Here is a 26430-nt window from a genome sequence, read left to right as displayed (position 1 = left end):
AGCTGAGGGGTCTGATTCTTGGGGGGGATTGTGGACTGGCCAGGGGCACATATTTTTTCTAGAAAAGCCAGAAAAGTGTATTTTGCATTACATGTGACCTTTAAGGACAAATCTCCTTAGTTTTAGTCTGTTAAATGACATGGACACCTAAGCCTGGGGAGTATAAAATAGTCTGATTTGAATTAAGAAGACTCCACACAATGGTAATTTTAGGTCTTGAGTTGTATTTAAATATCAAATTTAGCTAATTTAATAAATAAAATGAAAGGTGAAGAGTATCCTCTTTGAATGTAGTTTAAAGATCAGTTAGATGTTTACTTTTTCTGACCCCTATTTCTGAAAAAAAAAAAAAAAAAAAACTTATTGAAATTAACAGAAACTAAACTAAAATGAAGCATTTTGGCCTAGTAAAAACTAAAATAAACTAACAAACCAATTGTTAAACCAAATGAAAAGTGAACTGAAATTTAAAATAAAAAGTAATACCAGTTAAAAATATGAAATAGTGAAAAGTCCAGAATTACTGTAACCTTGTTGAACAGGCATCATAACACTGACTACATGAATAATCTCTTTTCTTTCAGACCCCCACCCAGCCCGTCTGGAACCATTTCATCAGGTTACGGCCAAAACCAGAGTCGATCTGTTCCCATCTACGAGATGAAGTTTCCTGATCTTTGTGTGTACTAAATCAGAAAATGCACCTCGAACTCTCTGAGGTGTTCATCATTCCAGGACAGGAAAGGGATTCTGGACTAAGGGGGGCATCATTTCTCAATGTAAATTCATCACGGTCATGAAATGACTCAACAGCAGTGGTTTGAAGCAGACTGAAGAGCAAGATTAACTCAGCAGAATAAAATAAGAAATCTCGTGAATGCAGCCCAAAAAGCAGGCAAACCTAAAAAAAACACAGTAGTCAAAATTTTATGTATTTAAATTAAAAGATGTCTGTGGAAACTCCACTGGTTGGATTTTGAAATTAAAAGTTGCCAACAACTGTGAGGACAGAAATAAGTGAAAACTGGACGTTAGTATTTTGGCTTCTTAGTGAAATGCCCTGTAACTGAAAATTTTGCTAACACTGCAACATTCTTTTTCTTTTTGGACCCCAACAGGTTGCCATAATACCCTTAATGACTAAATATGATTGTCCAATCCTGCTTATTTATCTTTCTTCTTTTTCTTTTTTTTTACTTTGTTTTCATGTTTGTTGATTTTACAACCAGGGAGAGTGTGTGTGAATTTTAATGATAGTGTTTTAATGTATATTTGATTGAAATACTGAATGATATATTTAAGTAAGAGGCTATTCCTTTCCTTTTTCCATGTTACTAAGCTTGAGGAAATATTATTTTTAGCGATTTTAATGCTTTTTCTATTTTGCCTTTTTAGCATTAGCCAAAAGTGCTTTTTTGTTTATGGTGGACATTTATTTCTTGCACCTACTTATTTTTTAAAAGTATTTATTGTTTTCCTGCCGCTATTTCAATGAGGGATAACCGTCAATCTGTGTGCTATCCTCCCAAAGTGAGTGTGCCTTACAGGTGACTCAAGACAGAAACGCACACTGCTCCACAATCACAGCTACACTAAACTTCATAAGTGTTTACCATTATGTTTACCAGAAACACTAGGAGATGATTATTATTAGTCTTTATTTTTCTCCTTTCCATATAAATGTGTATATACAGAGAATTATATAAATCTTTAAGCTGATGTACAGCAGAGTCAGTTTTGTGTATATATATATCCTGTATATGAACTCTAATTTTAGACTGCTACTGCACTGATTGTGTCCATAGACAAGGGAGAGAGCTACTTAGTTATTATTCAGATGTAAAATTGTATCAAAAAGTAACTCAAAAAGTTGAATTCTCAAGTCTGAACAGTTCACAGCAGATATCTGCATCATCTCGAGGCCATTAGATAACACTAGTGAAGTCTGCTCTTTTAATTAATCCATATTCCTAGAAACAGCAACATAGACACATCCTTCATTGTTGACATTACACTTTCAGTCCTGCTGCAAAAACTTTGCACTATTTTAACTCCATACTGCTTCTGCCGCAGCCTCAGAGCAGAGTCTCATTCAGAGAGATGTAATTGAGTCTAAAAGCCATTTAGTGTGCATGGATGCACACGCAGGTAAAGAAACAAAGTATAATGGCAATAATTTGGCACTAGCCTGGCTAATACGGCCCAACCGTTGGTAGCAGATGCTTATGTGTCTTTGAAATTGTACCTTGTGTACTGTGACAGTTAATTTTTGTGAAGTTGTGAGAAGTGGCCCCTCCTTCTTCGCTCTGTGCTGCTGTGAAAAAAACTGCATTTGGTGTGAAAAGTGTTACAAACATCTTGTTTGATGTTAAAAGTCTGCCTGGTTTGTCCTCAATGTGTTACAGTCCAGTTTATTTTATTTTTACAATGCGGTCCCACCTGTTTGCATATTTGTGTCCAGAGTATCAAATTGTCTCTTCATGTTTACCCCTGTTGTCAGTGCAGGTGTGTATGGCTGAGTATACTTATTCATGTGTCTGTGATAAATCTGTATCATCATTATTCATGACCAAACTCTACAAACACAGTTTACAGTTTTTTGTGCGACCACAGAAGTAAAGAGCGAGTTATCTCAAAGTAACGTGCAGCTGTCTAAACCTTCCAGTGACACCTTGTATGTACAACTGTCTTTTTCAGCATCTTCTTCGCGATGATGACCTGTAAAATCTACCAGTGTGCTCGTCCTCATTGCATAGTGTAATGTAATATTAACTGACGGTAATCCAGTCTTACTTTTGCCATTACATGTCTGGTTAATAGATCTGTTTACAAAGTAGTGCTGTAGGTCAAATCTATTCATTCTGTGAACTTTGCACTTTACAAACTGGATTACCTAGTGACAAAGGCAGCTTTTACATGGAGAAAATGCCTTATGAGTGTCATACCTGACTTTGCATGCTAGTGATGTTGATGTGTTGTACAATAAAGTTGTCTGTAACCATAATCAGTCTGATCTGTGTCTGGATTTATTTAGTCTTTAATTGTAGTTGATTCTCATACACAGATAATTTTTGTATTGTGCCATAAGCAAACTAGCTGAAATTAAACATGGGACATTGCTCAGGTAATATTACACTGGGAAGCCTTGAGTGTTCAATAACTGCAGTGGATGCAATAGTATTAAAAAGTATTATTCTCCATCTGTCTTCATTTAGGGGTGACAGTCTTACAGTATGCACTTCTTTTTGAATAAGTTCTGCCATCACTAAAGGATCAGTGATCATCACAGTTATGCCCTGCTGATAACTTACATGATGTACCACATGGCCCTTAGTTGTCACTCTCAACAAGCCCAGGCTCCGAGTTCATCAGGTTGTCACAACAACACTAACTGCCCTATCACATGGCTCTTCTACTGCAATATTTCAGTTGTATAAACCGAGTGGCAGCAAGCGCCAGGACATCACAGGGTCATGGGAACCTTCATGGGTGTTATGTCCATACTACTACTTGTCTAGTAGGAGTGCTATGAAGTGTGGGGGCTCCACTTCTGACCTCTTCCCTGTTCAATCTGGGGTGAGGTAGGGGTGTGTCTAGCCCCTATGCTTTTCAGAACCTGTATGAACTGGATAATGGGGCAAACAGTGGAGTGTCATTTGGCAATGTCACTAATCTGGACTTTGCTGAAACTGGCTCTTAACTTGCTGAGTGAGGAGGCTGAAGCGTTGGGAACGCAAGTCTCCTGGGCCAAAACAAAGATCAAGGCATTTGGGGATGCTTTTGATGTTGCCGTCAAATCTGTGACTAAATGGTGAGAGAGTGAATATTGCAGGGCACTTCACCTACCTTGGCAGTGTAATCCACCATTCTGCTGACTGCGAGGCTGAGATCAACCGCAGACTTGGACTCATGCATGGGGCAATATTCACTGAAAAAGACAGTCTGGTGTTCCTGGTATCTGAGCATGCAGACGAAAGTCAAGCTTTCGGTCTTTCGTCTTTCTGGTCTTACTATACTCTTGTGAGGCCTATCGTTGACTGGTGGCCAGAGGCACCGACTGGACTCCTTTGTGACGACTCCTCTTTGGCGCACTCCAAGGAAGACACGGTGAAGTGTGAACTGGCATATACCTAACCCAACAACTTGGCTACATCTCAGGTAGACGCGGCCTTGCCTACCAGTAAACTGAAGTTTTTCTGTGGCTTTTCGTACACATGAACTGAAAACACACTTCAAGGTTAAAGATGTGAAGAAATTCTACAAGTCTTATGTGTAAACAGGAAGAGGGAAATTTATGACTTGTGGTGGAGTTTCTCCTCTATTTGGTGCAATGGGTGGGCAGGGCTTGCCATTAATGTTTTGGCTCACCAGCTGTTTTGGCTGGTGGTTTAGGTCTCAAAAGAACAATACACAAGTTTAAACAAAATTTATAGTTGAGGTCAAATGTTCTAGCCCAGCCTTTCCCAAACCTCAGTTTGATAGATCCCAATTTAAGATCTTAAAATTTGTTGGGGCCCAGCAAAACCATTCAACCATAACATAAGTATTTACCTCCTTGTTTTTTATTTCTTAAACAGAGGAAGTCAAAGCAAACACCTGGTTTTAGAAGAAGTGTTTGCGTAGTCATTAAATACAATAAACAAGCCACCAGGTTTAATTTTATGTTACCTGCAAAGTCATATTTTCTTTGCTATTTTTAAAATTTTTTCGTAACATTCATGCGCATGGTCAAATGTTCAATGGAGAGTCACTAGTTGATTTAACACCCGTCAAACCATGACACCTGCTCTGTACATCAGGCCAAATAGGCTAAATGTTGAAAACGTTACATGAAAGTTAAATCTTCTGGTTGTGTTTTGTTACTTCTTGGACAATAAAGTGAAAGAAGTGCAGTGTATACATACACACAGCTGTTCTTCTACTATGCTAATGGAGCTAATAGGTTTTGTAGTGTTATGACATGATGAGCTAACATGGCTAGCACTGCTTTAAGGACAGTAGTCTCATGAAAACCTCAATATTTCCCTTTTATTCGTAACTGAAAAAGTGATTGTAAACTTTTTGCCTGCTCACACTAGATGATGAAAGGGCCTAAGGAAAATACCTGCTAACCATTAACATGACTGGCACTAGCATTTTTATTGTTAGCATGTTCGCATGTCCAGCCTTGCTTCTTCAAGGAGATGCTAGCACTGCTACTGTCTGTGTGGGGATGGCTGAGGACTTACAGTACATTCAACAATTTACTTGACATTGGTGCCATTCAAAACCTTTCATGCAAATTTAAGTCAATAAACCAAATTATTTAGTCAACTGTACAGGCCCCCAGGAAGAAGAGCTAGTGTTTTGCTCTTGTTTTGCTTGTCTCCACTCACTTTATACAGTTTACTTGCCATACTACAATTGTCAGATATATATTATGATGATATAAGATTAACGACTGGGATTACAGGAGTAAAACAAAACAGCAATTGAGAATTCTCAGTTGAGGCAGGATTTCAGAGGGAAGTGGCTCCTCTGTGAAAATGCTGGTTTGCAACACTAATTAAATTTCCCCTGAGAAAGCTTTAAAGTGAGGCAAAGAAGACAAAGCAGTCAGTGAGTGCATCATGGTTTTTATTTAGGATAAAACTACCTCATTTCTTATATTTAGTTAATGTTTCACTGAGACAAACCTTTAGCTAAAAACACAACTACATGCTTATTATTATAATAAGTTTCTGTAAGTTAAAAGTAGAACCTTATGGAACTAACATGCAACAGTTATTAGACTTTACACCACCCATCCTCCCCCTCCTCTTTTCCATCCTCTGTTCATTACATTATCCTCTGTACATCCTTGTCAAAAATGTTCCTGAAGATCTTAGCCAGCTGCCCCTGAGGTTTCTTCTCCCATGACTTCATCAAGTTGTTGCGTTTAGAGACAAGTGGGCTCCCCCACCTGAAGTGACTCATCCGGTAGGTCCCATCTTTTCTGTTCTGGGTGCTCAACTGAGGCTGTGGTTTGGGAACGACCCTTGTATTCAGCAGCGCTTTGTTTTGTTGACTTTCTCCATTGAGACCTCCATTTTCTTCCTCCTCATTAATGCTCAGCTGCCTACGAGCCTGGAAAGGCAAAGTGTCCTCGAAAGAGTTTCCTCCTTCCAGAGAAGAAGCAAAAACTTTCACAGGCCGGCGTTTACGGCCAGAGGGTTTGCCCCAGCGGAAATGCTCCATGGAATAGGAGCGTCGCTGGTCGCCGTGGGCTTGTAATTCTGACTCTGAGAGCTTGTCTTCAGAGAGCATTTTGGACAGAATGATGCTGAGTAATAGGTCTTCATTGTCAGTACCCGTTATGCCTGATGAATCGAGCTCTGGGAATTCAGTCTGGACCACAGACAGGCAGAGGTGAATACAGTCCTGCAAAAGAAAAACACGCAGCAAAATTTTAAATCACTTTTAATGGAAGAATGTTGCAGCAATTAGGATATGAGATGTCGCTTCTCACATTGGCTCAAACAAGGCCTTCCCCACAGCATGATGCTGCCACCACCATGCTTCCCAGTGGGGATGGTGTGTTTGTGGTGATGTACAGTGGTTGGTCTCCACTAAACATAGTGTCTATTTCTTCCACTTGACCATGGAGTCTCCCACATGTCTTTTGACAAACTCTGGAGGGAATTGATTTTAGAGACAAGTGGGCATTGATTTTAGATTTAGTTTTCTTCAACAGTGGCTTTCTCTTTGCCATTCTCCCATAAAGCTCTGACTGGTGAAGCACCTGGGTAATAGCTGCTGAAGCTTGTAACTCCTTCAGAGTAGTCATAGGTGTCTTGGTGGCCTCTCTCACTAGTGTCCTTCTTGCACGGTCACTCCCATGTGCCATATTCCTTCCATCTCTTGATAATGGGTTTAACTGAACTCCAGGGGATGTTCAGTGCCTTATATTTTTTTGTATCCATCCCCTTACTTACACTCTTTAATAACCTTGTCTCTCAGTGTTCTTTTGTCTTCATGGTGTAATGGTTGCAGGATTACTGATTAACCGGTGATTGGACCTTCTGGACACAGGCGTCTTTATGTTACAATCACTTGAGACATTCACCACACACTGGTGATCCCCATTTCATCAATTGTGAGACTACAAGCACCATTTTTTTGATAAATCAGCCTGTCATTGATTTTTAATAATGTCCAGATATTCGGAAATGAGAAAAAAATGCATATCAGAATGTCTTTGAGCTTTTCTTAAGCCAAATGAATGTAAATTTATCATTTTATTCTTATGTAAGATTAAAAATCTTGATGTTTGACAAGGTAAATATCAAAAATATCCATGCCTTTTTACTTGAAAATGAATTTTCAAAATATCTTTGATTAAGATCTTTGATTTGCTTGAACACTGAGTGTTTCAACTGAGTGGAAAAAACTGCTGGAAAGAAGTTCTGTTTGAATAGAATAAGATCATGTGATGCAAAAAAAGTTCAGAGTTATCTGTTTCTAATTGGACCCAGGAGAGACAAAAATACTCATCGCTTTACTTATTCTCTGACTCTATGTTTTACAGGAATTACATCTCTGGCGTTTCTGATTGCCTTGTATTTGGCGGCTCTGACGGAAAGACAGAAATGAGTCAACATGCAGACATGAAAAACGCATTGACCTACCATTAGGCTGCCCCTGTTGCTCAGGTTGTTGCAGATGGAGCCGTCTAAGCACAACGACCCGAACCCAGGAACGCACACGCATGCCATCAGCAGCACAAAGAACCAACACACACACACCATCTTCAACCTGGTACGGACGATAAAAACACAAGTGAGGCTGTGAAATGAAAAGAACTTTAAATCACACGTCTGCAGTGGAACAGAAGTCCCGACAGGCACAGGAATTCATTCAAACACACCCAAATAGGGCAAAATTGGCACTTTAGTGAGGGATTACAGTAGGTGTCTCTCATCACACTTGCATAACACTTCCTCCCCTCCTTATATAACTTGTCTTTTAACACTATCTTTATTATAATAGTTGGATTTGTAACTGTGTGTGTCATTGCTGAATAACAACTGTGATCTTCAATACAACAAGTACATAAATCAACAGCTCCCTCATATCATTAGATGTATTATTACAGATGGTCTTGTTTTATTAAAGGCACATTCATCTTGTTTAGGAGTGGATGACCATAAAAGTGCTGCGACTCCTATGAGAGCTCAATAAAAAGGCAGTAAGATAGTAAGATTTACAGTATGTCACACTAAAGGTTATATGTAAATTACCAGAAGCATTACATAAGGTTAAAAAAGTGTCATGTACTTACAGAATGAATAAAAAAATGTGAATCATTACATAAAGTAGTCTCTGAACATGGCTTTTGTATGCACCATGATCAAGAACTCCTTTACTTTCTCTGTAAAGAAATTGTATCTTACATTTCATGATTATTCTGCCTGTGGCACAGATTTAAATGCTAAAGCATTTAGGGACTGTGTTAACCAAGGCTGAGGTGCCCTATTTGACTTTTTGTCTTTAAAAGGGGCAACAGAGTCCCGCACAGATTTACAAGTCTGATTAAAAGAGAGACGAGCTCTTTGTTAAAATCTGGGTTAAAATCTGGGTTAAAGGCAGTTAAAGATGCAGAATCAGAAAGCTCCTTAAACTTGCTAGCAGACATAGAATTAAAAACCCTTCTATGGACAGTTGGAGTTTCAATAAAATATGTCTGGGATAAAACCATGTTAAATAAAATCAGTTTGTGGTCTGACACACAAATATCTTTTTGTCATAAAATAATGAGGACTGAGGCCACAGTATACAGTCATGGACAAAAGTATTGGCACCCCTGGAATTTTTCCAGAAAGTACACAATTTCTCCCAGAAATTATTGCAATTACAAATGTTTTTGGTATACACATGTTTATTGCCTTTATGAGCATTGGAACAACACAAAAAATCTGAAGAAAAAAGACAAAATTTAAACAATTTTACACAAAACTCAAAAAAATGGGCTGGACAATATTATTGGCACTCTTTTAAAACTGTGGGTAAATCATTTTATTTCAAGCATGTGATGCTCATTTAAACTCACCTGTGGCAGTAACAGGTGCTGACAATCTAGAAATCACACCTGAAGCCAGTTAGAATGTATAAAAGTTGACTCAACCTTTGTGTTGTGTGCCTGTGTGTGTCACACCAAGCAAAACTGTGGAAAAATATGAACAATCTCAAGATTTCAAGACCATCTCCAGAGATCCTGAAATTCCTTTGTCCTCTATAATCAAGAAGTTTACAACCCATGGCACTGTGGCTAATCTCCCTGGATGTGGATGGAAGAGAAAAATTGACAAAAGACTGCAACGCAGGATAGTTGGAATGGTGGATAAACATCCTCAGTCAACTTCCACACAAATTCAGGCTGTCCTGCAGAGTCAGGGTGCAAAAAGGTCAGCTTGGACCATACGTCGTCATCTGAATGAGATGAAGCGCTATGGCAGGAGACCGGGGAGAACCCCATTGCTGACAGAGAGACATAAAAAAGCCAGACTGGAGTTTGCAAAAATGTACATGAGTAAGCCTCAATCCTTCTGGGAGAACATTTTGTGGACAGATGAGACTAAGGTAGAGCTTTTTGGAAAAGCACGTCATTCTACTGTTCACAGAAAACAGAATGAGGCCTACAAAGAAAAGAACATGGTACCTACAGTCAAACATGGTGGAGGTTCAAGGATGTTTTGGGGTTATTTTGTTGCCTCTGGCACTGGGTGCCTTCACTGTGTGTAAGGAATCATGAAATCTGGAGACTATCAAAAGATTTTGGCCTGCAATGTAGGGCCAAGTGTCAGAAAGCTGGGTCTGAGTCAGAGGTCATGGGTGTTCCAGCAGGACAATGACCCCAAACATACCTCAAAAAGCACCAAAAAGTGGTTGGAGACAAAGCGCTGGAGAGTTCTGAAGTGGCCAGCAGTGAGTCCGGATCTAAATCCCACTGAACACCTATGAAGAGATCTTAAAATTGCGGTTGCAAGAAGCACCCTTCAAATCTGAGAGACCTGGAGCAGTTTGCAAAAGAAAAGTGGTCCAAAATTCCAGTTGAGAGGTGTAAGAAGCTTGTTGATGGTTATAGGAAGCGATTGGTTTCACTTATTTTTTCTTAAGGGTGTTCAACTAAATATTAAGTTGAGGGTGCCAATAATTTTGTCTGGCCCAATTTTTGAGTTTTGTGTAAAATTGTGTCAATTTTGTCTTTTTTCTTCAGATTTTTTGTGTTGTTCCAACTCACACAAAGACAATAAACACATGTATACCAAAAACATTTGTACTTGCAACAATTTCTGGGAGAAATGGTGTATTTTCTGGAAAAATTCCAGGGGTGCCAATACTTTCATCCATGACTGTAAAACCAAGGCATGCATGCATGCCAAGTTTCAGTTAAAATAAAGAAGTCTAAGTTGTTCAGAGAGATAAAATCATGACATGAAAACATTTTATTACTCAGTGATCTGATATTTGAAAGTCCAAAAGTCGCAGGAGCACAAGTAAAAGAGGGGCAGGGGCGGGGTAGCCCAGGTAACAAATGGACTTGAATTAAATTGGAAAGGGTGCAGGATTTGGCAGGTGGGCAAAATCCTGAGTCCCAACTAATACCAACAACAACAACAACAACAACAATAATAATAATAATAAAAAGAAGAAGGATCTGTTAGTTTTTAAGAAAAACCTCAACATTCTCAAACTAAAAAAATATGTTATTCTATAAGAAAAACCTAGAACTGTTTTTTTCAACAGTCGTAATGAACCAAAATTTTCCAAGCTTATAAGGGTTAAAAAAACTGAAATCCCAACCATCATTTTCAGTTTGGTTCTTGTTAATTTTGTTGCTTCAAAAACTTTTTTTTTTTTAAATTATTATCGTTTGTATTTGAAAACTTTACATTTTCAAGTTTCTAATTTCAGATGTACAACTTGGAAAATTATTTTTTTCTTGTAAAATTACAACTTTCCGAGCTCTGAAATTCTGAGTTTGTTTTCTTGTATATATGAAACTTTAGAATCTCAAAAAAAAAAAAAATTTATACCAAAAATATTCACTTTTTTTGCTAAAAAAAATGTCTTTAGGGTGACCCTAACAAGTGTCTGTATTTCTAATCACGGCTTATTTTCATTTTAAAAAATATACATATACATCTTATTTTGACAACATCAGAGCAGACAAGGTCCCACACCACCATGAAATCTTTGGTGCCCCCCTAGGGGTGCCTAGACCCCATGTTGGGAACCAGGACGAACACATTGACCTTTTTGTGGTAATGTTTACAATGTGGATGGACACATCAACTAAACCACTTGGAAAATAATGTCCAACTTTATCATTATGCCATGATGTACACAAACGTAAAGATGGAAGAAAATAAAGTAGAAAGAGCAGAGACAACTTTAAGGTAAAAAAAAAATTGAAAATGGGTTAAAAGTTGGCAAAATGGGTTAGAAGTGGCAAAGATTTGCAGCAAAGTGGTGACGAGTTGTTACAGAATGACAAAAAATGGGTTAAAAGAGGCAAAAAGGGTTTAAGGGTAAAAATGTTGCCAAATTGGTCCAATAAAGTAGAGAAAAGGGTTTTAAAAAGTGGCAAAAATAGGTTAAAAGCGGCACAAATGAGATAAGAGTGGCAAAAAAGGGTTACTAAAAGGGGGGAGGTGGTGTATAAATGAGGTTAACAGTGGTGAAAAAGGGATTATAGAGTGGCAAAAATGGTTTGAAAGAGGCAACAAGGGTTTAAAAGTCTCAAAAATAGGTTCAAAGTTGCAAAGAAGGGGCAAAAAGTACCAGAACTGGGGCAAAAATAGGTTATAAGAGGCACAAATGAGATAAAGGTGGCAAAATGGGTAAGTACTATGTAAAAAAGGGGGATGAAAAGTATAAAAAAACAATGGGTTAAAAGTAGCAAAAACAAATGTTACAAAAATGGCCTGATAAAGTAGTATAAAGGTGTTAAAGAGTAGCAGGATGGGCAAAGAGTTGTAAAATTTGGTTAAAAGCAGAAAAAGGGTGGCATAAATTAAGCAAACAGTGGGGAAAAGGGGCTAAAAACTGGCACAAATAACTTTAACTCAACATCAGAACCCTGAACAGTTTGACACACTTTTAGCTCTTTCATTAAAAAATCACAACTGGGAAAGGAACACTTTCTGGCTTTGTCAGGGGCCAGCTGATTCTGTGGGCAGGCCTACCTCCAGGGAAGATGGGGGTCCTCGGTCTCTGTTATTTTGGGGAACTCCTGTGATAAGGAGTGGTAACATAATCGTTTTGACACAAAAACTTGAGGATTATCGTTTTCAACCCCCCGTCTCGATCATCTAGGGGCCCAATCTGGCCTAAAGTCGGACTTAAAAGTGTGTGGTGTGTGTGGCCAGCTTAATTTAGTCATTGCATTGTTTTACTCTTTGTGTAAAATAATGAGACACTAAATTTGTGTAAAACTATGAAAAGAGTATGCGGACTAAACCTTGCCAATGAGCCTTGGGGATCAGTGCCATAAGCACGTAGGCTACTGTCACCTATCAGATTGTGTCTGTACTAGAATAAACTGATGTTTGTGAAAGCAGGCCAAAGGGGAAGAGGGGAGGGGGGACCAGTCAGGTCAGGCACTTTACGAAACAATGGTGCCTTATATGAAAACAGCCAAAAGTTGTTCAGTTTTTCATCCATCATTTTAATTCTACTGTCCCTTTTAAGTGTAATTTATTTTAAGTGGCGGAAATCACCATCACCTCCTTTCTTTAAGCTGCCCTTTCCTCTCACACGAGGGATTCACAAGATACAGGGTGCGTGATTGGTCTTCGTTTCTTTTACTTTATCAGCCTCATTGTCCAGTGTTCACTTTATGAAAACCTTAGTGTTCACCAGTTAAGTGTTTTAAGAGGCAGACTGAGTCTCGCATGCTTTTAAACATTGAAATCCCTCTGTGAGGAGGCAGACACCGTAACTGAGGCAAAGCAGGAGGACACAATGTAAGAATTTTCAATGCTGACCGAACAGCTCACAATTTTATTGCGTTAACATCAGGGGTTCAAAACTTTTTTAACAATGTGGCCTTAGAAGAGGGAAAAAAGGCACGGTTGGCTGTTTAATAGGAAGGGGCTTGTACTCAGGCATGAGATCAAATTATAGTTTGTCATGTAAAAAAAAAAAAAAAAAGGTTTATGACTTAGTTCCTCTAATTCAACGTGATTTGGTTTAGATGATTCCGACAAACAGCTGCAACTTTTCAGCTCTTCATGGAATTGTGACCACTGTGTAAAACCATAAAACCGTCTAATTTAACACGAACACTTTAGCATTTTCTATTTGTAGCAGTATTGATGTGTAATAATCATTCAACAGTAATTAAGCTACTCTACATGTTCTGTAAACAGAAAGTACCATTTTTAATTGATCATTTAATCATTTTTTGTTCAGTAGTTTTGCCTGAATTGGGACAAAAAGTTGGACAGTTTATCATAGCTAAAGTATGGAAGCCAATTTCCGCGAAACAAAATAGAAAAGAATGTGAAAGTAAGGCAATTCTTAAAAAAACAAACTTATCAAAACGTTATCATATCGTCATAATTATAAGATAAAAAGTTGAAATCATGAGTTAAAAGTCACAATTATGAGATAAGAAGTTGAAATTATGAGATAAAAGTCATAATTATGAGATAAAAAGTTGAAATTATGTGTTAAAAGTCACAATTATGAGATAAAAAGTCAAAATTATGAGTTAAAAGTCATAATTATGAGATAAAAAGTCAAAATTATGAGTTAAAAGTCATAATTATGAAATAAAAAGTCAAACTTAAGAGATAAAAAGTCATAATTATGAGATAAAAAGTTGAAATTATGAGTTAAAATTCATAATTATGAGATAAAAAGTTGAAATTATGAGTTAAAATTCATAATTATGAGATAAAAAGTTGAAATTATGAGTTAAAAGTCATAATTACGAAATAAAAAATTGAAATTCTGAGTTAAAAAGTCATAATTATGAGATAAAAAGTTGAAATTATGAGTTAAAAAGTCATAATTATGAAATAAAAAGTCAAAATTATGAGTTTAAAGTCATAATTATGAGGTTAAAAAAAACTAAAACTATGAGATAAAATGATGGGATTAAAAAAATGACTTTTTATCTTATAATCATGGCTTTTTATCTGATAATTATGACTATGGATTCTTTTCCTTTTATTAATTGCCTAACTTCCACATTTTTCTTAAGTGGTGGAAATTGGCTTCCATACTAAAGGATTAGTAAAATCCCTGTTCAGTGAAATCCAAACTTTGTGTCTAAACACACTAGATATGGTTGCTGCAAACATGTGAAAACACTGAGATCTATGTGTGACTGAATTTTTGATTAAGACTGTTTGAAAGTTGTTCACCTTTTTCCTGGCTTGGTTTTATTTGAGCAGGGCAGAGCCCATGACATCATCAGTCTAAAACACCAACAAATCTATACATCATTTGGGCAAAAATTATGGTGGCCTGAGAGTGCAATACAAAATTACAGTCAGAAACATATTTTTACAAAGCTTTAAAAAAAAAAATAGAAATTTTTTATATTTCATCATAAAATAAATTTACATTAGCAATCCACTTTAACGAATGACAAACAAATGTATGTTTTACAAAACAAATTTACAAAATGCCCAATGCAAAATGAAAAAGTCTAAAACAAACTTTACACAACTGGAAATTGGTGTTACTTCAGGCATTTAGAACATTCTGTCTCTGTAAGATAAAGTTGTCAATTTGATTCAGAAGTTGTAAAAGTGTTTTACAGCTTGTAAATTTGTTTCTTGTTTTGTAAATTTGTTAGTAAAATTTAAATGTGTTTCAGCCGTGTTAAAGTGTTTTTTAAAATTTGAAATGTAATAATGTCTTATAACTTCGTATTGCACTTCAGGTCAACGGTAAAAAAGACACAGTTCCCTCTTTGAAAAAGGCGTCCCCCTCCAGTCAACATCTTTTATTCTAAATGCTATGGTTGTCAAAGTGTGCCCATCATTCTTACACCGTATTACATTGTATGGAAGATGCAAAATTTTCACTTTTTCTGCCTAAAACATGCCGTAACTGACTTTTTTTTTTTCGTTGAACATTATGGATAGAGTATTCATTTTGTACAAATTACAATTGGGACTATTCATTTTTAAAAAGAGCATAGAAAGAAAGAAGTGGGGTTCTAGATTTAGATATATGCTTTTAGAAGTAAAATATAAAAAGGTTGACTATTCATTTTGCCTACAAAAATTACATTTCCATTTTCATTTGTATACTATACATTTTTTTTGTTTGTTTTTTATTGATCATAACAGTAAGCAAAATAGAACTAACACAAGTCTAAAAGATTCGTGTAAGCCGCCCCCTATGGCATGGCTTCAGCTTATTCAGCCAACGCCCACACCATCCTGGAGCAGATTTTGCTCCCTCATTTATCATGATTTTGAAGCTTAATTTTATAAACTTAGAGATGTTTTTCATGACTGAAATTAGGCCTGGTAGTTCATAACACAGCAGCTGTAATACAACGAACATAAAATAAAGATTTTTTTTTATCACTTTACGGGGACTTCAAGAAAAATCGATCGAAGATACGATCTCTTCGCTGTGCTATTTGTGTTTTCCAAATATCTCAGAACTGAAGGTGCCTGCTTGGAAAAAATCAAACACGAAACATACACAACACAGTCTCTTTCAAGGCTGCAATACAGTAATGCTGGTAGCAATTCAGCTGTTCATGACGCCAGTGGATCAGCTATGGATTTCCTCTCTTTTAACTACGCTTTTCAATGTTTAGTGAGCGCTCTGCAGTCAACAATTAAAAGGTCAGCGAGGTCACATGGCCTCATAGGTTGCTTTGTGCTCTAAGTGGTCAGTAAATGTTCAGTTTAGTTCAAGGACATCAATGAATGCACATCTATGAGTAAATGATGTAGGAGGATGCATTCATGCAGGTCCCTACACTGTTCTGGAACATTATATTCCTTCTTAGGTGAGAGACATGTACAAAGAGACTCTTTGAATAGGTAAAAGCAGTGAAAGACTTCCTTTATGACGCATCAGAAAATCACATCCATGCACCTTTTTGAAAACATTTTCCACCTTAGAGCATTTCTTTAGCACAGGTTTATTTCTTTGCTGGAAACTTGCATCTTAGTTATATCTCCCTGCCTCCCTCATTATTGTAAAGACTGGCTCCTTGGTGGGCCATTGTCTTTGCAACTCTGGTAGAGTCGACTCCTCTCTCCCTCCTTCTGTATGAGTCACTCGGATGAGCTCTGCTCTCTGCAGACACTCTCTTATTAAATATGCCTGACAGCTGCCATCTAATACATGAAAACCTTTTAAATCAAGGGCTTATAATCAAGTTAAATACATGTTTAAAGAGGTCAGCATGAACACCAAAGCAATGCAAGTATCTGGAAGAATCATGCATGTTTTTTTGAAAGACTGGAGATGAAAATGTGACAAATGAATCCCTCTAGAGAGCTGTTAATGTCAGAAAATGTCAGAGAACCCTAAAATAAACATTCATCAGTGCATTAGAGATACACACAGGGAAGCAAGACTCTAACAACAAGACACAATTTTCATGCAAGAATCCAAACCAAACTTCAGGAAATGTGTTTTTCATTACCGTCTACAAATTCTTTCTTCTTCTCTTCCTCTTTTCGTTTTTCTCCCTCTGTTTGTCCACAGAAATTCTTCACTGTGATCCCTCTCTTCCTCCTGCTTCTCTCTGCTCCTCGGTGAAAATGCTCGAGCAGGAAAAAAGGTCTCTCTGTTGCTTCCTTAGTGGAGGAGAAGCTCTTTTTATAGACACGTGAAGCTTTGGAGCTGGGAGTTTCAAGGCCTCGGGGTGTGATTGAGATAAGGGGTCTCCTGCTCTTCTCTGGACGGGGAGGTGTGCATGCGTTAGTGTGTCGTTTTGCTTAAAGGCCACCCACACGCTTTTTAATCAGTTGCGCAGAGCTCACGTCACTGGACAACAGGTGATGAAACATTAGTAAAACTAGTTGTAAATTTTCTTTTTCCCGTCATCTTTCGCCTGTTTAGTGTTCTTGATAAGGGATTATTTGCGCTTTCAGTGACGTACTATTAGAAACAAACAGTTCATAAGTGTCTTCTTGTCCGTCTGGGCTCTAAATCCCTCAAAGGTCAGTGGAAATTGCTAACATCTTAGTGCTGAAAGCAAAATCCTTTTAAAAGTGACCAAAGTGTGCAAATCAATTTCTCATCGGTTTCTTTTTGGCGGTGTTGGCTTACAAGGTGTGCATGTTCCCTAGCATGGAAACTTCATTAGGAAGACCTGACTCACCAATGAGAGGGTTAGACACACAAACACCACATACAGGCTCTATAAAAAGATACAGTTAAAGATAATCACTTCCCTTTTACCTGTTTAATGACACTTTTTGCTTTCTGTCGCTCTGCAGGGTATGGATTCATTCCCAGAATAAATACAAGGAGGGATTACGCAGAACAGATGGAGGACAATATGGCCCTGCTGTATGGGACACTCATTCATTGGTTTCCTTTCATAATAAAATTCTTATTTTCATTTATTTGTACCTCTTTTACAGACTGGAAAAAGATCATTTCACAGTATCCTCTTATTAGCTTCATTCATTTGTCATTGAGTGCTCCTTTCAAAAGAGTGAACAAGAAAAGGAATCGAATCAAATGAGAAAAAAATTCTAGCAAGTAATTTCCTTCTTCATTCTATGGTACAAAAAGCACAATGAAAAAATGTGCTGTGCCTCTCCATGTTGTTTCTCAAGAGTTTACTTGATTCAAATTAAATTAAAGGTTTGCCTCCTCTTCCAAAGCAGTCCTTATATTGAAACAGTTATCTTTTTATCCGTTGAGTGAGTCTTCTATATGTAAAATTAGTCCAGAGAGTTTCCTGAATGAGTGTTCTTCCTTATGGTGTCAGCTGGGTAGTGTAAGTATTAAAACCCCCTTTGCTTTTTTCAATTTTGTTATGTTGCAGCCTGACACTTCAGTCGAAACATTCATTTTTATTCTCATTAATCTGCAGTCAGTACCCCATCATGACATGATTTGAAAAGGCGCACAACTCTCTATGGAAGGCTTCACAGCTGACCATGCATATCAGAGCAAAAGCCAAGCCATGAGGTCAAAGGAACTGCCTGCAGAGCTCAGAGACAGGATTGTTGCAAGGCACAGATCTGAGGAAGGCTACAAAAAAGTTCGGTTGCACTGAAGATTACCAAGACAACAGTGGCCACCATTACTCTCAAATGGAAGAAGTTTGGCGCAACCAGGACTCTTCCAGTAGTCCAGCCAAACTGACCAAGGGTCTTAGTAAGAGAAGTGACCAACATGGTCACTCTGACTGAGCTCCAGAGATCCTGTGTGGTGACGGGAAGGACAGCCATCACTGCAGCCCTCCACTCTCCTCAGTGCAAAACAAACGTCTGCTAGAGTTTGCAAAGCCCCAGTTGACTCTCAGACTGTGAGAAACAAGATTCTCTGTTGTGACGAAACCAAGAATCGAACTGTTTTGCCACAAATCAAACCAGGCAGCACTCATCAACAGCGAAGCATAGTGATGGCAGCATCATGCTGTGGGGGTGTTTTTTCACAGTAGGGACTGGGAGACTGGGTATAGTTGAGGGAAAGCTGAATGGAGATATCCACATTGAACACCTGTTCTGCAGCGATCAGGACCTCAGACTGGACCAACAGTTCACCTTCCATCATGACAATGACACCAAACAGCCAAGACGACACTGAAGTGGCTCTGGGACAACTCTGGGAATATCCAAGAGGGGTTCAGCCAGAGCCCTGACTTGAACCCTACTCTGGAGAGACCTGTTTTAGACAGTCTTATGTCAATGTGATATTTCAGTTTTACTTTTAATAAATTAGCAAAAACAATATGCAAAAACTTTGTCATGATGGGATACTGAGTGTAGATGAATGAGAGAAAAATGAATTTGCATATTATTAAGCATAAGAACTAAAATCCATTAATACATGAAAACTCAATTTTGCAGCCTTGAAACAATCATTTAGACTTGCAGAGGTCTTTGTAGAAATGCATTTTCTCATGGGTACTAGCTGTTCACAGTAAAATCATGATTAGAATGAGGAGATCTCTTGAGATAAAAAGTCAAAAGAAGTTATATGATCTGGCACTATCTTAAGCAGTACATTTCCATCCATCTTTCTATCTGTCCATCCACCCATGTACCATTTTTAGACCAAAACATTGCTCTCTTTGGACATATCCCCTATATCCTCCAGCTCTACTCCTGCCTCCACACTTCCCCCACACATCCCTTCCTGTTTCAACAGGTCAATTAGGATTATGCAATCAATTACAAGCATCAACAGACTTTGCTGACTCAGTGGATATCTGTTAGTCTTTTTTTTAACTTTCATGTGCTGGGCTTTTTCATTTTGACAGGACAGCGTCAAGAGAGGCAAGAAACATAGGGAGGGACAGTGGGCATATAAAAGGCATATAAAAAGCAGTGCCAGGACCAATGGTTCAATCATGCAACCAAGGCCACCCATGAGGGAGTATAAAAGGGAGAGCTTTCTGGGGCCCAACCAAATTAGGGTCCTATGGAGGTCAGCAAAATCGTTGTCAAAGTTAAGCTACGATAACCATATTTTATTTCTAACCTGAATAATAATCATTCTTATGATTCTTTGTTTATGCTATAGTACAATATAGCTTTCTTTGATTTGTTAACCCCTTTCTTAAAACAGAATTACCTTTAAATTATCTTGTGAATTGTGTGAAAGTAACTGAATAACCGTCAAAGTTGCAAAAATAGGAAGAAAGTGGCAAAATGGCCTAAAAGTGGCAAACAGAACTGGCATAAAGAACTGGCAAAAAGTAGATGGGAAAAATGATGTTGAATTTAATAATTTTAACATCAAAATCCATCAATAGCTTGACACAAACAGCTCCAAAATTAAGTTGCTGTTAGCTAGAATGCTAGCACCATGCCAACACACATGCATTGATATCATCAATAAATTACAACTGGGTTTGTCAGAGGCCCAGCCAATTCTGTGGGTGCCTGCTCTACCAAACTGAGCAAAACTGGCCCCCATCCATTCATCTTTAAATATAAAGAAGGTATTTTCTTCCATTTGGAAAATTTCTTGGTTCACCATAAGTTTTATTCTTGCAACAGCACTCTGTTGTTATGCATCCACTACGGTGACCTTTAATAGGCTGGGCCATCTCTTATCCCCCATGCAATAACAGGGCTGATGGGGAAGGTAGGGAAGAGTTCAATCAAAGGGGAAAAACATGTTAGAAACATATCTGAGTCTCTAAGCAAAACTGAAACTGAATGGAGCGTTGTCCTGCTAGGGTTAACGATGAGCTGAGAACAACAAACCCAGCGAGCGTTAGGCTGTGCTCTCTTTTAAAGAGGTCTAACCCCATAAAATTTACATATGATAAAAAAGATTTTCTGCCAAATTTATATTCAGAAAATTGCAAATTAAGCCCTTTAAGTTCAGATCAGATACAGAAAAGCGACAATACAGTGGCTTCTAATAAAGAGTTAGTTGGTTTTGAATAAAACAGTAGTTAATCATCTGCATAGAGCAACAACATGCGTTCCTCCCAATTAAATCCAATGCACTCTTTAGTACCTCTGCTAGGTTCCCTGGTGTAGATCAAATAATTATAAGTAATGGCAATGCTAATGACAGAGGCTGAAAAACAGTAGCCTCATTTAAAGAGAACGAGCTTGTTTTATTTATGTAATAAAAAAATAAACCAAAACATTAATGCAGACAAAGCATTTCGACGCAGTATACTAAGAGGAATTCATGACTTTAAAGAACAAGTGGACTTTGTTAAACAAATGACCTTTTGGCCCAGGTGGGAGGGATAGTTTCCAGCATCTGAGCCTGGACTTGGCAGGGATTTTTACATCTGTATTTGATAAGGATTTTGGTTCATATGAAGCCCAGTCAGGAGGGTCTAAGTCTTTTTCAACACAAGTAAAATACAGGCCTGCTCAAAGTAAACTCAAGTAGAATGAATAAGCAAATGCTAAACAAAAAAGCCGTTGGTTCAGTGGAATTTTTTTGAAAATATCTGACGTTTTCCCACCTGGGGCAGAAGATTTGCTCTTCACGGTTACTATTGGAGTAATTTCCTCTTGTCTTCAGAGAGGATGAACCCAGGTTGCTTAAAATGTTTTACAAGGCATTTGTATAGACCTGCAATGTCCAAATCAAGTAGTCCAGACTGACAGGCCCCCTGTAGTGATATACTGTATAGGTAGCTTTGATTTGCTTTGGTAGTTGGATAACTTCTTTTGTGTAAGACTTTGTGTACATTACACAGGAGCTATTAAACTCATGTGCCTATTCCATCCTCTGCAAATAAGAAACATTCTTGTATGTTTTTTGGTTTTACAGGCTGCTTAGACAATTCAAGTTATCTTTAACACCTAAGACTTGCATTATATTAAAACACAAAGGGTAAAATTAAAAGGTTGTAAAGTAAGTTTCTATAAAATATAACGAAAAACATCAATTAGTGAATCCCACTGATGCTCTTCTTTGGCAAGTTTGTTGTATTTTTCTGTTCAAAAAGAGAAACAGAAACAGAAAATTAGATAGCGGTTTAATAAGTCTGTATCAAATCCCTCAAAGCTGGATGAGATATCTGGCCTTGCAATCATATCTGGATGCCAAACCTTGTATGAAAGTGATAAATTAAGTCATATAATCCACATTCCTCTGGCTATTAAACGGTTATTTGACAGGCAGGTCAGGCAGCAGACATAACAAATAGCTCCAGTTATTGGTTTTTGTGAAATACAAAGAAACACTTTGTTTACAACATTCTTTCTCTTACATAACTTGCGGAAGAAATGTATTATTCTGAGAAAAACATGTCATGTTTGAGAGAACATACACTGGATTCTTTTCCCGAGGCTTGAGTGCCATGAGATGTGACCCTTCAAACTGTCTTGTTGTACAAAGGTTGATTATTAAGGACTAACAGGCTTCCATCTGGTCTGGCTTTAGGGAAGACTTGAATTGAGTATTGGTTTCATAATTCATCAAAGAAAAGATCTGGTAAATGTTGATTCCTTGTTTGATAATCATTTCTTTTTTAAAGGCAGAGACACAAGGTCTAAAAGTAGCTTCAGGAGTAAATGATAAGTCGTGAGTTGAAACTCCTGAAAAGAAATAATGTCAGGCAAACTGTACATGACTTCATGGTGACTCCACTCAGAAGGATGTTTATCTTCAAATGTTTAAAAGATGTATTCTGTTGTGCATTAAACCTTAAATGGCCTATCACTTTGGAATGATCCTGCTTCTCTTCCCTTCCTGTGCAAATGATGAAAAATATTCATTAACTCTATTCCTTTTTGTTTACAGTGGAATGTCCCTCCATTTTTAGTGCGTTTATTCTATGTTCTATTTCAGGGCCTTAAAGGCCTTCACTCAGACAATAAATTGGATGGGGTTGGAAGCTCAGGAGAGCGTTAGAAATTACATGTAGGAAAGGATCCACAGGCCAGACCTGAATCCAGACCAACCACCATCGGAACAGCTACCCCTGGGGGCACACAGACCCATCTGCTAAGCCAAAGGTGCCCCAAGGTCATAGTTTTACTGCAGTGTGTTAAAATGGGCAAAGACCAGTTATCCCCTCTCCACCTCTCAAATAGTGCTTTCAGACAGACACGGTTCTGGTTCTGGCTCTGGTTCCGTTATGGAATCTCAGTACCCTGGTGCTTTCTGGCAAATCAGCCTGTGTTCACACCAAAGTGGAAGGACATGATGGACGTGTATCACCACATCCAGCTCCACGCCTTTCTTTCTGTTCTGGTATTCCTTCCTCAGTTTCTTGAGTTAATTTTTTTTTTCCATTTAAATTTTTATTTCAAAGTTAAAAAAGACGGAACAGAACAATGACATCAACAAAACACCTGAGAGTAGTCCATGATGCATCCAGCCTGCTATTACCACTTAAAGTTGAAGCCACATTCTCCATTGACAGCAAGTCCAAAAAGTCCATGAGCCAGTTAGGTATGTTAAACCAGTCTGGTTTGCAAGTCTTCCAACTCATAAGTACTGTCCTCTTTGCAGCAATGCACTGTGTAGTTCTTAATTGTGCGATGTCCATTGTGTTTCCAAGTATGAACACATCAGGGCGTTTAGGTACATGAACATCCATTAACACTTGTAGGGCATCGATTACCTGGGTCCAGAATTTTTCTACTATAGGGCAAGACCACAACTATGGGCGCATTCACACCAGAGCTGCTTGTTCCGCTTTAAACGAACTCTGGTCCCTTTCCCCGGATAGTCTGGTTCGTTTGGAGTGGTGTGAAAACTCACACGAACTCTGGTGCGGACCAAACAAGCGGACTCTGGTCCGCTTGAAAACAGGGGGTCTTGGTCTGCTTCCAAACGAACCCTGGTGCGGTTCGTTAGAGGTGTGAAAGCAAAGTGGACCAACTTGTAAACCAAAGGCAGGAAGTGGCATAAACCGTAATGATGTATGGATTTATATGTGATTTAATACAATCAAATACATGTCGGTACCGCGCTTGGCGTCTGTGTAGCCATGGCAACACGACGTAGTCCGTGCTGATTTATTCGTCTCATGTAAAGGACGACATGCTGGACAGCTCACCACCTTGCTGGCTGCTCATAATGCCACAATGCAAGAGCAGAAACCACAAGACAGCATAAATTCTGTGTCTTTTCTTTGTTCACGTGGAACAAAAGACCAGCAGAAGGAGTTTCGTCTTCTTCTACGCCTTCTGTTCTTCTAAGTCGCCGTTTGTTCGTGGCGGCAGCGCCCCTAGCGGGCAGAGGTTGTAGGTGTTCAGACGGTTTGGTCCGCTTGACCAAGACAGCAGTGTGAATGCGAACCAAACAAAAGGAAAGTGCAACAATGTTGCCATTTCTGTTCCAAAACGGACCGAGTCCCCCAGACCATCAGTTGTGAAAACATGTACCAGTCCTACCACATCCATGCCAGCACAGTTCAGAAGTGTTTTTGCTCATTTTTTAAAATTTATATGGTGTCATATATGCTCTGTGTATGATCTTCATTTGGATGATTTTATATCTAAAACAGTTGGAAACTGATGATGAATGTTTTAGTATTGCATCCCATTGCTCTGCAGACAAAGATAGCTGAGATTCTTGTTCCCACTGTGCTTTGATAGAAGCAATAATGTCAGGGAAAGATTGAATCAGTAAATTATATATAGCAGATGTTGTCCCTCTGGCAGCACTGGCTTCCTTTAATTTATTATCGATTACATTTTAGCATCCCCACACTGGCTCCCTGTAAGTTTTAGAATTGATTTTAAAATTTTACCTTTCACTTTTAAAGCACTGAAGGGCCTAGCTCCAAGCTATTTAACAGAACTTTTAACCCCCTATGAGCCAGGTCACAGCCTTAGATCGGGCGGGGGCCTCCTGGTCATTCCAAGGTCGAGGCTTAAGACTGAAGGTGACACAGATAGGCATTATATACCAAAGGACATTCAAATACCCACATTATCTTTTCTGGAAGAAATTCTCATACAACCTTTACCACAAAGACTTATTTCATTTGTTTACAAAATCTTTGGTTTAAATCTCAGCTGCTCTACTGATCACATCAGAAAGCAATGGCAGGTTGACTTAGGAGAACAAATAGAAGAAGACAAATGGGCATCAGTTATAGAAAACACGCTTACTATATTAAGTTTTAACACTGATTAAAAGACACAACTCAAGATATTGCACAGACTCCACTGTACACCATCGCTAAGGGGCAGGCTCGGTCTCAGCTCATTTTGGAAAGAAGTGAAGGTTGAGGTGGTTGCTTTGATTAAACAGGATGTGGAGCTCTCACCTTTTCAGTACATTTTGGGAGCTAAAGTGGACAGTGCAAAAGACAAACACACTGCTAAACTGATTAGAATGCTTCTATACTTAGCAAGAAAGACTATTCTCAAATTCTGGATTTCTAAGGACAGTCGATTGGTACAAGGAGGTTTTGAGAATATTACCTCTGGAAAAACTGACTTATGCCCTTCACGATAACACTGAGGGATTTCTCAAATTATAGCAACCTGTTTTGGATATGTTTGATACTTCTGGACTGGATTTTGTTGTATGAACTCAAAAACACTGGAAATTTGCCTGTAACACTAGAACATGAAGAAATGAGTGTGGTGTTGTGGGAGCTTTTTTTTTTTCAAATTTTATTATTATTATTATTTTATTTTTAAGTAATGTACATGTCATACCTGCTCTGTTCATGTTTTATTAGTTAGTGAATTTTCAAAATGTAAAAAAAGGGTTCTGTTTATGTTTTGAAAACAATGTACCATTGTTGTACGAACTTAAGAAACTTAATAAAAAGAGAATTAAAAAAAAAAAAAAAGACTGAAGGTGACAGGGCCTTCTCTGTAAGGGCGCCTTGACTCTGGAACGTCCTGCCCGAGGAGAAAAGGCATGCAGAATCAGTGACATCTTTTAAATCACTTTTTAAAACTCACTTTTATAGACTTGCTTTTATATGATGTCGTCCAATGTCTTTTAATGTCTTTTACTACATCTTCCTGCTTTCTATCAATTTTCTCTATAAATTTTCCTCTGCTTCCTGAAATTTTACCTTACTTCTTCTATGTCTGCTCCTCTCTGCTTTTTATTGTTTCCTTGATTGTCTCTTATTGCTACTGTAGCTCTTCTCTTCTCCCAGTTATTTTCAGAACTTTTACCCCCTCCTCCTCTTTTATTCTCTTCATTTCTTTATGCTGCTGTGTCCTTATAGCTGATTAATATTGTTATTTTGATTTTATCATGACTAGTATTTTACCACTACTAGCTTTCTAATTTTTGTTTTATGACTCATTTATCTTCACACATTTTAATTGCTTTTATTCTACCTCTTACTGCTTTGATTCATATTCCTTTTTGTCTCTTCCTATTATTTTGTTGCTCTTACATTTCTGGCCCTTAGGTCTCTTTTTTATGTAGCTGGGTTCCTGTGTTGCCTGGATTCGTCTAGGTTATTCTGGGTTTTTAGTTTTTAATTTTATTTTTATTCTTGGTTTTTAATTTTACTCTGGAATTTTATAAGGATTCATAATGTATTTCCAACTTGGCATGTTTTCAAACTCTGTAATGGGTCCACTAGGATGATTATGATGTTACATTGCTGGCTTTATCTTTCATGGGTTCCCATGTTGATGCGGTTTTGTCTTGTTATGTTCTTTGCTTGTATTATGATGATGCTCTGTTTTATTTGTGTTTCTGCTTATTGTGAAAGCACTTTGCAAACCTCTGTTTTTACAGGTGCTATACAAATAAAGTTATTATTATTAATTATGGGTAATACCATAATGACTTTAAAAATATTGTTCTGTTGTATTCTAATATAGC

General features: G+C 37.9%; 2 protein-coding genes across 3 annotated transcripts in view; one reads left to right on the top strand and one right to left on the bottom strand.

Annotated features, from left to right (window-relative positions):
- The window catches only part of LOC121521231 (protein EFR3 homolog B), a 45650-nt gene extending 42646 nt beyond the window's left edge, over positions 1 to 3004 (top strand). For both annotated transcript variants that reach the window (XM_041805036.1, XM_041805038.1), the window contains one exon: positions 585 to 3004. In XM_041805036.1, the coding sequence (XP_041660970.1) occupies positions 585 to 690 (106 nt within the window). In that variant the 3' untranslated portion in view covers positions 691 to 3004. The remainder of the gene's footprint in view (positions 1 to 584) is intronic.
- A 2613-nt stretch (positions 3005 to 5617) lies between these two features.
- On the bottom strand, positions 5618 to 16820 carry LOC121521232 (pro-opiomelanocortin-like). Its single transcript, XM_041805039.1, has 3 exons — positions 16652 to 16820; positions 7647 to 7773; positions 5618 to 6399 (listed from the first exon to the last, which is right to left on the bottom strand). The coding sequence occupies exons 2-3, from the start codon at positions 7764 to 7766 to the stop codon at positions 5818 to 5820; spliced, it is 702 nt and encodes a 233-aa protein (XP_041660973.1). The 5' UTR covers positions 7767 to 7773; positions 16652 to 16820; the 3' UTR covers positions 5618 to 5817.
- Between the last annotated feature and the right edge of the window lie 9610 nt (positions 16821 to 26430).

This window comes from Cheilinus undulatus, linkage group 14 (genome assembly GCF_018320785.1).
Source record: "Cheilinus undulatus linkage group 14, ASM1832078v1, whole genome shotgun sequence".
Lineage (NCBI taxonomy): Eukaryota > Metazoa > Chordata > Actinopteri > Labriformes > Labridae > Cheilinus > Cheilinus undulatus.
This window is presented reverse-complemented; position numbering and strand designations above follow the sequence as displayed.